The sequence below is a fragment of the Hemitrygon akajei genome, chromosome 21 (assembly GCF_048418815.1).
Source record: "Hemitrygon akajei chromosome 21, sHemAka1.3, whole genome shotgun sequence".
Classification (NCBI taxonomy): Eukaryota; Metazoa; Chordata; class Chondrichthyes; order Myliobatiformes; family Dasyatidae; genus Hemitrygon; species Hemitrygon akajei.
In genome coordinates this window covers 20,885,164-20,897,437 of record NC_133144.1, presented here as the reverse complement: position 1 = coordinate 20,897,437, position 12,274 = coordinate 20,885,164, and the positions used below count along the sequence as shown (strand labels likewise).

The following is a 12,274-nucleotide window of genomic DNA, read 5'->3' as shown; positions in this document are numbered from 1 at the left end:
TGTATCCCAGTTGTCTACAATATCGCCGTCAGTTGATACACAGGCCAGGACAGTACGATATGGAGAGTGAACTGGTACAGAAGCAAGAGGTCAGCTAAGAAAAGGGTAACCCCGACAGGGAACAAAGAGATCATCTACATGTGGAGCTGGTGGTATGGATTCTTCTCATCGGTGTTCACCAGAGAGGCTTGAGAATTAAGCAACGGATATGCTGTTTTTCTGGAACATGTCTGTATCAGGAAGGAGGAAATGTTAGAAATATTGGCACACATTAGGGTAGATAAATCCCCAGGAACCGTGGAACCTCTTCCAGGATGGGAGGGAGGAATGGGGCTTGTTTTGCTGTTGTTGTTTAGTTGCTGGTGTTCTGTTGAGCATTATGAGCAGACTGTGTTGGCACCTGAATATGTGGTGGTACTTGCGGGCTGTATATATATATATATATAAAAATCTGGGGTACCTATGACTTTTGCGCAGTACTGTGTCTATCAACATGGAACAGAGAGTGAGTTTGTAAATCTAGTGGGAGCAAAGGATTTTGGGAATGGTGAGGGTGGAGCACTTCTGGGGTGTGGGACAGGTGGCAGAGAAGGAGTGCCAGGGGTAAGGAGTGACATGGGTGCAGACACATCCAGCCCTGAGACACCAGGCAAGGTCATTTTATTCCAAACAACTAGTTTATTGATCATTACAGTATATCTATGTCATGCTTCACGGTCCATCCTTTCTCCCTTCCTCCTTTCCCAACCATGATTCCCCTCTCCCTGCCTCTTTCCATTTCTCAGTCTACAGCAGAGACCCATATCAGAATCAGGTTTATCAACACTCACGTATGTCAAAAAATTTGTTTTGTTTTGTGTCAGCAGTACAGTGCAATACATAAAAGATTACAACAATATTTCAGGCACCCTAGCTATGCATATGTGCCTAAGACTATGCATATGTGCTTAAGCACAGTGCTGTATGTACTTTGTACTTTAAACATTATAGTTTATTTCTTGAGCTTTGCAATGTCATGGGTACGTACTTGAGATCCCCAGTGTTTGAGTTGTTGTGTTGAGTACTTAATCTGAAGGTTGGATCAATGTCTCATGGATTTTCTATTGTGACTGAATAATTCTGTTGGTGGTTTCACAGGATAGTGTTGCCAAATACTTGCAGTACAGTTTTAAGCCAAATTATAAATATAAAACTAGCCTGATTTTTTTTCTCTGTTAGCACAAAACTTTTGTGTTGTGTTGGCTGTTAACTTGCCTACTTTACACCCTCCTTTTCTTAGAGCCTTTGTTTCATTTGAATCAGACGTGTGGCTGATTGTCGCCTGTGCAGTAAGTTGGAGCAAGGTCCTTTCAGCTGTAGGATTTGGGCTCACATCAGTGGAAAGGATTACAGCCCACTTGCCCTGCTGTAAGGGAATGATTTGGAGGATCTGCATTCCCTTCCTGATGGGCATAAACCCACCCAAAGTGGAGGCCATTATTTAATGTTGTTGTGTTAAAACTCCCCCCCTCTTCCAGAGAGGGAATTTACACAGGCAAAATTTCAATATTTCAGTGGTGTTTTATATATGTCTGCTTTAGCATTGTTATAAGCCTTGTTCCTTTTTGGTGGATTCTTCAGGTTTCAGTGTTGTGGGAAAGCTTACCCATGTGACTTGTGTCACGATGACAACCAGGACCACGTGATGGAGATGGCCACTCGAATGATCTGTGGATTCTGTGCAAAGGAGCAGGTGAGCCCAGCTGTGTCAAAGTAACCTTGGATGATCTGAAACTCAAAACAACAAGTAGCATGTAATGATGTGTTAGTCACAGGACAGCTATCTCAGGTGAGGACTGGGAAAGGAAGGGACAAGTGTAACCTGCCAATGGTTGGGGAACTAAAACCTAGTGCATGAGAATAAAAAATATTCTCCCATGGGATGCCAATAAGCTCAGTATTTATTGTCCATCACAAATTGGCTTGTGAGAGGGAATGGGAGAGGGAAATTGTTGGGATTGCTCAGAGAAGTGCCCTGGATGAGTTGGGCTGAATAGTGTCCTGTTTGTTCTAAGGAGGTATAAAAAAAGAACTTGAATATGTGGTGGTAGTGATGAGCCACCGTAGCAAGTGTGGTGAAGGAATCCCCATATGTTTAAGGAGCTGTGTGATGAAGAAGGCAATATGTTTCCAAGCCTGTTGGTGGGCTGTGACTTATAGTGAAGATAGTAAATGATTGGTTCCAGACAGCTCCTAAACATGATCCTTCCAGGCACTTAGTGCTGTATTTTTTCTTTGCAGACTACAACAGATGGTAGTGCTGAGGACACTGCCAGCCATGGTCATGTGGGTTACCACCTGATTAAGTGATGTAATGGGTGCACATTAAAGGAATATCTGATGTTGCTTAGTTAGTGCTGTTTTTAACTAACAGACCAGAGGGCTGTGGTTTAAGTTCCAATTCAGGAACCTGAGGACCAAAACCTTCAATTACTGCAAGAGTACTTGATTGTCAGAGCTGCCATTGTACTTGATTGTCAGAGCTGCCATTGTACTGGTGTGAGATGAGCCTGAGGCCCTCTCTGTCCCCTAAAACAAATGTAAAAAAAAATCCCCAGTATTGTTTTGAAGAGCGGGGGCTCTCCCTGGTAACCTGGTCCCTTTGTTCTTTGATGTTTGTTTTTGTGCAATTTGGCTGCTGCCCTTTCTTGGTACTGCAAAGATACGCAGGAAAGTTTATAATGTGCTTTGAGGCTTGTATTCAAAATGCAGGTCTTTTTCTGCCCCGTGGAGGCACGTTGAAATATATGGGCTAATGGGTCACAATGTTTTGTACCTTGCATGTCGGCTTGTGATAGAACATAGAAGCATGCAGCACAGGAACAGGCCCTTTGGCCCACAATATCATACCAAAATAATTAAGCTAGTAATTAGAAGTCTACTAAGCTAGTTCTTTCTGTCTGCACATCAATATCCTTCCATTCTCTGTATATTTACACGTCTATCTTAGAGCCTCCAAAACACCTCTACCATATTTGCCAGCATACCACCCCGGCAGTGCACTCCTAGCACTCAGCACTCTCTCTGTTTAAAAAAAACAGGAGTCCTGCGTGACTCCTTTGAATTTAGCCCCCTCACCTTAAATGCATGCCCTCCAGTATTTAGACATTTCAGTCCTGATACTGGCTGTCCGTATGATAATATCTCAACCAGGGTTATGATCCAGTCAACCGGTTCCCGGGCCATCGGGGGCTTCAGCTTCCTCTCACCCCCAACCCTTCCCCGCTGACTCCACCAGCCTCCCACCCCCCTCAGACCAGAGCTGTCAACCCTGCCGGGTCTTCACCATCCCCTCCGACCTTCCTCTCTCTGAGGCTGAGCGCTCTGTCCTTAGTAAGGGCCTCACCTTTGTCCCCCTTCACCCTCACCTCAGTGAGTTCCGTGTGCGCCAAGACGTGGAGCTCCTCTTCCGCTGGCTCCGTCTTCGAGCCCACTTCTTCGGTAGGGACTCTCCCACCCCCACCAATGACCCGTTCTCCCATCTCCAACCCTCCTCCTCATGGACTCCCCGCCCTGGATCTGTTTATCTCTAATTGCCGTTGGGACATTAACCGTCTCGACTTCACCACCCCTTGCTCCAATTCCAACCTTACCCCCACTCTTGATGAAGGGTTTCGGCCTGAAACGTCGTCACTACCTCCTCCCATAGATGCTGTCTGGCCTGCTGAGTTCTGCCAGCATTTTGTGTTTTTAATTACGATCCAGTGAGACTAGTTTGCGAGCAGGGTTGAGCTTCAGTGTGTTTTCCAGTCTGGAAGGTGGCAGTCTCCGATTCACGAAGTGTATGTGTTTGCAGCCGTACAGCAACGGGAAACCCTGTGCTGCCTGCGGAGCTATGATGACAAAGGGATCCTACAGCAGCCACTGGGAAGGTGGCCGAGGCTGCCGGAACCAAGTGCGGATGAGTCGGTAAGTTAACTACGACCTCAGCATCCCCGATATGCGGAGTCGATAGAAGGCTGAGGTCGGGATTTGTTCATTTATCAGAATAATTTTGTCAGGCCCTGCACTGGAATCCAAAATTACTTCACCTTGTTAGCTGACTTTAAGCTTTGTTTACTCCTTATCTGAAAAGCAAATCAACAAAGGGTATCAGGTATTGGGAGAGGCTGCACCTACATTAAATATGTATATAACTTCTGAGGCAATCCCTCAGGATCAAAGATGATTTGCAGTCACTCCTGTTTTATCAGTTTGAGTGACGGATGAGGCAAGTGTGGGAGCTGCAGACCTTTCCACATATAGGCAAGGAGGTAGTTGATGGGTCCAATGGTTAGATAGTTTGTGAGCTGGCGCATTCCTTCTGCTGCCATATAAATGCCCAAATGCCATGTTAGCATTCATTTCCAAAGGACCAGAATATAACAGATATAATGCTGAGGCTTTATATTGCATTGGGTCAGACCATATTTGAAGTATTCTGAACAGTTTTGAGCCCCTTATCTAAGAAAGGATGTTGTGGCACTGGAGAGAAAGCTAATGGCGTGCTGGCCTTTATAACAAGAGGAATTGAGTATAGGTGTAAAGAGGTCCTTCTGCAGCTGTACAGGGCCCTGGTGAGACCCCACCTGGAGTATTGTGTGCAGTTTTGGTCTCCAAATTTGAGGAAGGACATTCTTGCTATTGAGGGAGTGCAGCGTAGATTCACAAGGTTAATTCCCAGAATGGCGGGACTGTCATATGTTGAAAGATTGGAGCGACTGGGCTTGTATACACTGGAATTTAGAAGGATGAGAGGGGATCTGATTGAAACATATAAGATTATTAAGGGATTGGACACGCTGGAGGCAGGAAGCATGTTCCCGCTGATGGGTGAGTCCAGAACTAGAGGCCACAGTTTAAGAATGAGGGGTAGGCCATTTAGAACAGAGATGCGGAAAAACTTTTCCACCCAGAGAGTGGTGGATATGTGGAATGCTCTGCCCCAGAAGGCAGTGGAGGCCAAGTCTCTGGATGCATTCAAGAGAGAGTTAGATAGAGCTCTTATAGATAGCGGGGTCAAGGGATATGGGGAGAGGGCAGGAACGGGGTACTGATTGTGTATGATCAGCCATGATCACAGTGAATGGTGGTGCTGGCTAGAAGGGCCGAATGGCCTACTCTTGCACCTACTGTCTATTGTCAAAAGAGGTTCACAAGAATAATCCCAGGAATGAAAGAGTTAACATAGAAGCATTTGGCTCTGGGCCTGTTCTGATTGGAGTTTAGAAGAATGAGAAGTGGATTTCATTGAAGCCCATCAAGTATTGAAAGGCCTGGATAGGGTGGACGTGGAGAGGGTGTTTCTTATAGTGAGGGAGTCTACCAGAGAGTATGGCCTCAGAATAGAGGGATGTCCCTTTAGAACAGAGATGAGGAGGAATTTCTTTGGTCAAAGGGTGGTGAATCTATGGAATTCATTGCCACTGGTGGTAGAGGCCAAGCGATTGGGTATATTTAAAACAGAGGATAATGGTTCTTCATTACTAAGGGTGTCAAAGGGAGAAGGCAGGATAATGTTGTTGAGAGGGATAAGAACTTTTGCCATAATGTGATGGTGGAGCAGATTCAATGGGCCAAACAGCCTATTTCAGCTCCTATGTTTTATGGTCTTATAATTGTACCTACCTCCACCACTCACCAGCAAGGAGTGAGGAAGCATGTCTTTAATCGGTGCTTTAATCATGCCCTCAAGGGTGAGAGAAGCTAGAGTTCCAAGAGGATTGATTTTAAATGTACGGGTCTCACAGCTGGATCTGACCTGCCTATACCAGATTTTGCTCTTTGTGTTTCTTTTGCAGCAAAGACAAACAGAAATATGCAAACACTGCGAAGACCGTGTCCCGCCACTCCCAGCAGCAGCAGCAGAAGTGAGAAGAGTGGCCCTGCTTGGGATCCCTGACTGGGGAACGGTGGCCTTAGTAATGATTCTGTGAGTGGGTTTGGTGTGTGCGTGGTTTTCTTTTTCCCTGTTGTTTCTTTCTACCTCCTGTGAGGTGATGAAAGGATAAATGTTTTCAAATTTCAAGGATCTCGGGGAGAGGGGGTGAAACAGTCCAATGAGGAATGGGACACCGTTTGCTGTATGACGCCATCCATGCCCTGGTCGTGCACACGGGCTTGACATGTCTGATGACTGCCTAGCGTTATTCACAATGTACAAGAGGTGCAAGCTGGCGAAAGTCATCGTGCCCTGCTGGCAACCCACTCCAACTCTTCTGAGCCAGTCATCCAGTACCGGTTTGTCCTGTCACGTGGAAGTTCTGGGTGTGTTTGTACCAGTAGACACAGCAGCTAATGGAACCGGAACTGTGTAGTATGCAAAATGTCCACCAAGTTACCTGTATCGCATACGGTTTGAGTGAAGTGCTGCTCCTGCTGATGGCATTAGCCGAGTCTTTTCTTTTCTCTGCTGGAACACATGCCACGGAGCAGATCGTGCAGCTGCAGTTGTGTAGGGAGGATCGCAAAAGCTGTAACGTGATGCAGGGAAACTCTGAGAATTGATGGTGCTCTAACTCCGCCCAACCTCCTGATCTGTGGCGCCAGGAGCCTGCACGCAAGTACAATTGGAAGTTGAGTTCTTATTTGGCTTTGAACGTTAAAGGTTATCACTGTGTTGATTTACATTTAATTTGGTAATTTTATAAAATGCAGTCAAATCTTATTCTATGCAACACATTGCCACATCGACAATAAACAAGGAAATGGTTGTTGCCCTGTAAGTGAGGTGGAGGAATGAGTTAAAAAACCTCTTTTGGTGAACAGCAGGCATCCACGTGGGTAGTAGTTTGTAAAATGCATGAGCATTACTGCTTCCACATTCTCCATCCCCGTCTCCTACTGATTCTGAATAAAAGCTGTGCTAGAGAAAACCATCGAGTAGGATTCTCCACTGTCACTACCAACTAATAATGTGCATTTGTTCCTGAGCCGTGTGATTCATTCTGTGGTCTTGACTTTACTTGTGGAGCATAGGATAAAAGTGTACACCATTCCCTCACTCAATTCTGCTTTGTTGTTTGTTCTGCGATCGGCTGATCAGTCCCCCACAACCTCCATCCACCAAAAAACTTTTCTAACAAAATTTTTGTAAGTCTCTGAAGATCAAGAAACAGCAGAAAATCAAAAATAAAAATGGAAAGTGCAGGTCAGCCTGCGTCCGTGGAGAGAGACGCAGATAGCATTTGAAGTCCAAGGTCCTCTTTCAAAGAAGGATGGTGAGAATACAAGTGGCAGGAAGGGAGGGATACATTGTACGTCAGGGGTGCCAGAACGAAGAGCTGTAACTCTTTCGATCTCTATTCTTAACCCTCCCTTTCTCTCTGCAGATAAATTAAATTAAAAAGGCACTTGGAATATATAGAGAGTAGCAGAGTAGAGTGTCACCTTTGTGCTTTCCTGCAGATAGCAGGTACCCCTCCACTGGAATGGAAGAGTTAAAACACGGGCTCCTATGCTTGTGTGGGATCTATCTCCAAACCTCCCAGGTTTGAGTACCCCACTGTTGCCCAGTTGGACAATGCCAGTTTCCACTGTATAAGTAATGCTGCTTCCCAGTACGTCACTTTGTGTTTGCAGAGCAAAGCGTATTGAATTGCTGGAATATATTTGCAGCCCAGCCTGCAGAGAACCGGTGTTGAATTGTGGCCCTTCAATCCCTGGCAGTCATATTTGCTTTGTCCTTCAGGAACTGGGAGCTATGGGCCTTCAGAAGCTTAGGTGTTGAGCATTTTGGGTGGTGTAGGTCAAATTACTTCTTCACTCCCCATCTCACCACCAAATTTTATCTGATGTCTGTGACTTCTGCAAGTGTGCAAGCCACCCTTCATGCCCTCTTACCCCACCTTGTATCTCATTCAGATTGGCATCTCTCAGGGCAAGCCTGGGAAGAGAATTGCCTGGCAAAACTCTTAGCCGACAGCCCACATCTCCACGGAGGGTCGTTGGCAGCAAGGAGTTTGACTGTTTCTCTGACTGCAGCTTGAGTTTCTAAGTTTCTGCAGCTTGTATATATTCTTATAATTGCCTGGAGTGAACTGAAGATACAGTACAATGTTCTTCCACTTGTTCATTGACTCTCACAGTGGTGCACAAGAACAGCATGCTGTTTCCAGAAACCTTGTCCATAGTTCAGTGTCTCCTCTGCTCCTGGTTACAAAGAAAGCGAAGGTAGCATTTCTAGGCAGCAGCACTGATGAAGCTGACATTTCAGGTCCAGGGACAAATAAACCTAATGAAAGATCATCGGTCTAAAACAATAGCTCTCGTTTCTCTCTCCATGTAGCTCCCGAACCTGCTGAGTATTTCTAATACTTTTTTTAAATTTTGGATTTCTGGTGTTAGAGAGTTTTTATTTATTCTAGCATTTCTCCTTTTCCTGCTTTATTTTGTGTGGTTATGCTCTTTGACCTGCTGGCTATTTTCTCCTGCTCCTCTTAGACTCAATTCGTTCACAAGAGGAAAGTACAAAAATGAAACTTTGTAAAGTTAAATCTGAATCTGATACTTAGCTAAGCACTGGATGCTGGTGCCAGTCTAAACATGATCCTTATGGAACTAAGACCCTCAGCTATGACCCATGGTAAGTAATGAAATGTTTCTCCTTTGTTTTGGAGTAAAACTCCTCAAGGCCCCAATTGTCATGAGTTTTTTCCCCCATGTCATGAAATGACAGGTGTCACTTTCGTAACCTTTCGTGCCTTTGGGTTTTGTTCCCCATCACCTCCACCAGCTGTTAACACCTCCCTTCAGCAACTGTTCAGTGTAAAGGTGTGACTGTAGAGCATAGTTTCCCTGCTCTCGTGACCTGACTACAAAGAAGACCAAGACCATTCACTGGGCAGCCACACAGTCAGGTCCATCCATGGTCACCTCAGCCTGTTATCTGTCTTGCTAGGCAGATATATCTGGTAGTTTGACCAAACCTGCTGTAGGGAGGAGTCTTGTCTGCCAACAGCATGGGTCAGGAGCACAGGCACTGCCAGTACATTATCCAAGGTAGCGTTCCATATTTCCAATTTGCACTACCAGTTACTGAGTCTTCTCTTTGCCTGGGTAAGCTTCGTAAACCCCTGTTGTCATTTGGTAAATTTCTAGCAATGCAGAGAGACATGGGGTAGTCAAATACAGCATTTTCTGGGAATAATAAACTTTAACCTGGTCATAGTTCTGAATTTTGGTGCAAAATTATAACTCTGAAATGGTTAATTATGATGAACTGACAAAATATTTTAAAAATAAAAATTACACATTTGCATGTATGTAGAGTTGACAGTATTTTAAAATAAACTTTAGTTTTGTCAGTTTTGAGATGTTTGTTATGGTGTAGTTGGAGTGAAAATGTTTTATTTTGCTTATAATCTCATAGGCCTTTGTTAATTAATGAAGGTTGTTCACAAAATCACTGAGTGTGAAGTCATAAATGAATGTCTGATAGCTGTACCGGTGGCATCATCTGATAAAAGCACCAGAATCAGGAGAAATTGCGGATGAACATATTTTTTGTTAACATTTAATTAACTAGTTGTAACCAGAATGGAGAGCACTCTCTATTAACCTTCTGCTTTTCTTAATCTTTTCTTTAATAAATACATCAACAGGTAATTACGATACTTATTCATTGTGTGCTGTGAGTAAGTATTGTGATTATGTTTCATCTAATGTTGTTGTCACCCATTGTTATTCATCTGGATGGGCCATTCTCATGCATGCCTCTTGGTTGAAGTATGGGCCAGCACTGACTAAAGACTATGGCCCAATGAAGATCAGTTATGGAATCTGACCCATGCTTTGTAGCTACCATCTGACTGCTTTGGGTCAATGTACAGTATGCTGGTGTTCTGCAGTTCTGTGTATTCTCTACTGCTGCTGCTTACCATAAGGTATGGGAGCAGAATTGGGCTATCCAGCCCATCGTGTCTGCCCACCATTCAATCATGGCTAATATTTCTTTCAACCCTTTCTCCTACCTTCTCTCCATAACCCCTAACCCTCTTTATCAATCAGGAACCCCTCAATCTTTGCCTTAAATATGCAGTAACTTGGCTTCCACAGCCTGTTGGCCCTGGAAATATTTTGAACAATGTGGTTATTTGAAAGTCAAGATGAGGCGCAAAACTTAGTACCTATATCACATACACCCACATATGATAATATAAACGGGTTTTAAAAGTTATTCTGTAGATGTACAAGTTTTTAAAATGACATAGTTAAATATACAACAGCGCGATGCTACTGGTGCTGCTGTAAATAATGTGTACTGGGTTGTAGCAGGGTGCTCTGAAGTCTCACAGCCTGGGAGAAGAAGCTGCTACCCGGCCTCACAGTCCACATCATACTGTGGTATCTTCTGCCTCATGGTGGGAGGCTAAAGAGATTGTGGGATGGATGGGAGGGATCCTTGACAATGCTGAGGGCTCTGTGAACACAGTGGTTCTGGTGTATGTCCTGGCTGGGTTGGGTGGGATTCTCTCAGCAGTCCTCTCAATCTGTTGCAGTGTCTTGCAGTCAAATACTTTGCAATTCCCATACCAGTCAGTGATACAGCTGGTCAGGGCACTCTCAATAGTTCCCTGGTAGAATGGGGGTGGGGAGCCTCGCTTGTCTCAATCTCACATAAATTTAAACAATGCTATTAATGATAGCCCTTATACAAGTAATTAGGATATAAATAATAATACAGCACACCATAGCAAATATTATAACACATTATACTGAGTAGCCCCAGCTTCCTAGCTTTGATTTGATCCAGTCAAAGTCGTCCCACACATCAAGGTGACGTACTTTAGCTTCTTTGAGTATGATCAGCCATATCAGTTAAGGTCTTCAGACTGGTCAGGTATGTACAACACTCCTTGCCTGTAACTATATCCTATATCCTCCCTTGACAGCTCAAAAAAGATCTAGTGCCATAAGATTTTGGAGAACCATCTTATACAACCATTTCTGTTTTAACTTTATGTAAGCAACCTGCAGTGTAGGTGCTTACTCTTTCTAAAACTGCAGCAATACTTTAACTAGACAAGACTGGTCAAAATACAATAACAGAATAAAATGTCCTGTAGTTAATGATTGTTCACATCTTCTAGCTGATTATTGATTTACTCAGTGGCATAGGCACTGAGTCAGAAGATACTAGCATATAAACCAGAAAGTGACTTCTGACAGTGTTTACGACCCTGGTGACAACATTCTGGTATCACCTTAGCTCACTTGCAATGGTAGCATGTATCCACCTACTTTTTCCTTTGATTTACAGTTGGGTTGGTAATAAACAGCACTTGATAAGGTCCTTCCCGTTAAGTATCCAATGTCTATGTGGTTTCTTGATCAGGACCCACTCACCAGGAATCAAAGTATGACCTCCATTTGTTGGATCACCCCAAGCAGCAGAAACTTGTTGAGGAGACTGAATAGCTTGGGTTAGTTTCACACAATAGTCAACTAGACTATCATGACGTATATATCAGCCTCTCTGAGATCAATGACTCTAGGTAGCAATGGAGGTTGTCCTGCTACCACCTTGAGTGGGCTTTGGGGTTTCTCTGATACTGCATAAGACCATGGGAAGAGCTGAAAGCCAAGGTATGCCTTCTTCATGGAACTTAGTCATTGTTTGATAATTTATTTCATCCATTCTAATTGTCCTGATGACTTTGATGATGTGGACAATGGAAGCACCATTCAATGTTCATCAGTAAACTCAATTCATGACAAACACCTATGTCAAGGTGCTGTTCATTGACTATAGCCCAGCATTTAACACCACTATTTCCAGTCCTGATCGATAAGCTACAGAACCTGGGCCTCTGTGCCTCCCTCTGTAAATGGATCCTTGACTTCTTAACCAGAAGACCACAATCTGTGCAGATTGGTAATAATATCTCCTCTTCGCTGACTATCAACACTGGCACACCTCAGGGTTGTGTGCTTAGCCCATTGCTCTACTCTCTCTGTGCTCATTACTGTGTGGCTAGGTATAGCTCAAATGCCATCTATAAATTTGCTGATAATATAGCCATTGTTGATAGAATCTCAGATGGAGACGAGAGTGCATAAGGAGCGAGATATAACATCTAGTTGAGTGGTGTCACAGCAACAACCTTGCACTCAATGTCAGTAAGACCAAAGAGCTGATTGTGTACTTCAGGAAGGGTAGAATAGGGAACATGAACCAATCCTCATAGAAAGATCAGAAGTGGAGAGAGTGAGCAATTTCAAGTTCCTGGGTATCAGGATCTAACCTGGTCCCAAC

General features: G+C 44.1%; 1 protein-coding gene across 3 annotated transcripts in view; it reads left to right on the top strand.

Annotated features, from left to right (window-relative positions):
* Positions 1-9,503, top strand: part of LOC140714144 (uncharacterized) — a 47,257-nt gene extending 37,754 nt beyond the window's left edge. For all 3 annotated transcript variants that reach the window (XM_073024972.1, XM_073024970.1, XM_073024971.1), the window contains exons 10-12: positions 1,621-1,732; positions 3,836-3,948; positions 5,820-9,503. In XM_073024972.1, the coding sequence (XP_072881073.1) occupies positions 1,621-1,732; positions 3,836-3,948; positions 5,820-5,892 (298 nt within the window). In that variant the 3' untranslated portion in view covers positions 5,893-9,503. The remainder of the gene's footprint in view (positions 1-1,620; positions 1,733-3,835; positions 3,949-5,819) is intronic.
* Positions 9,504-12,274: the final 2,771 nt, after the last annotated feature.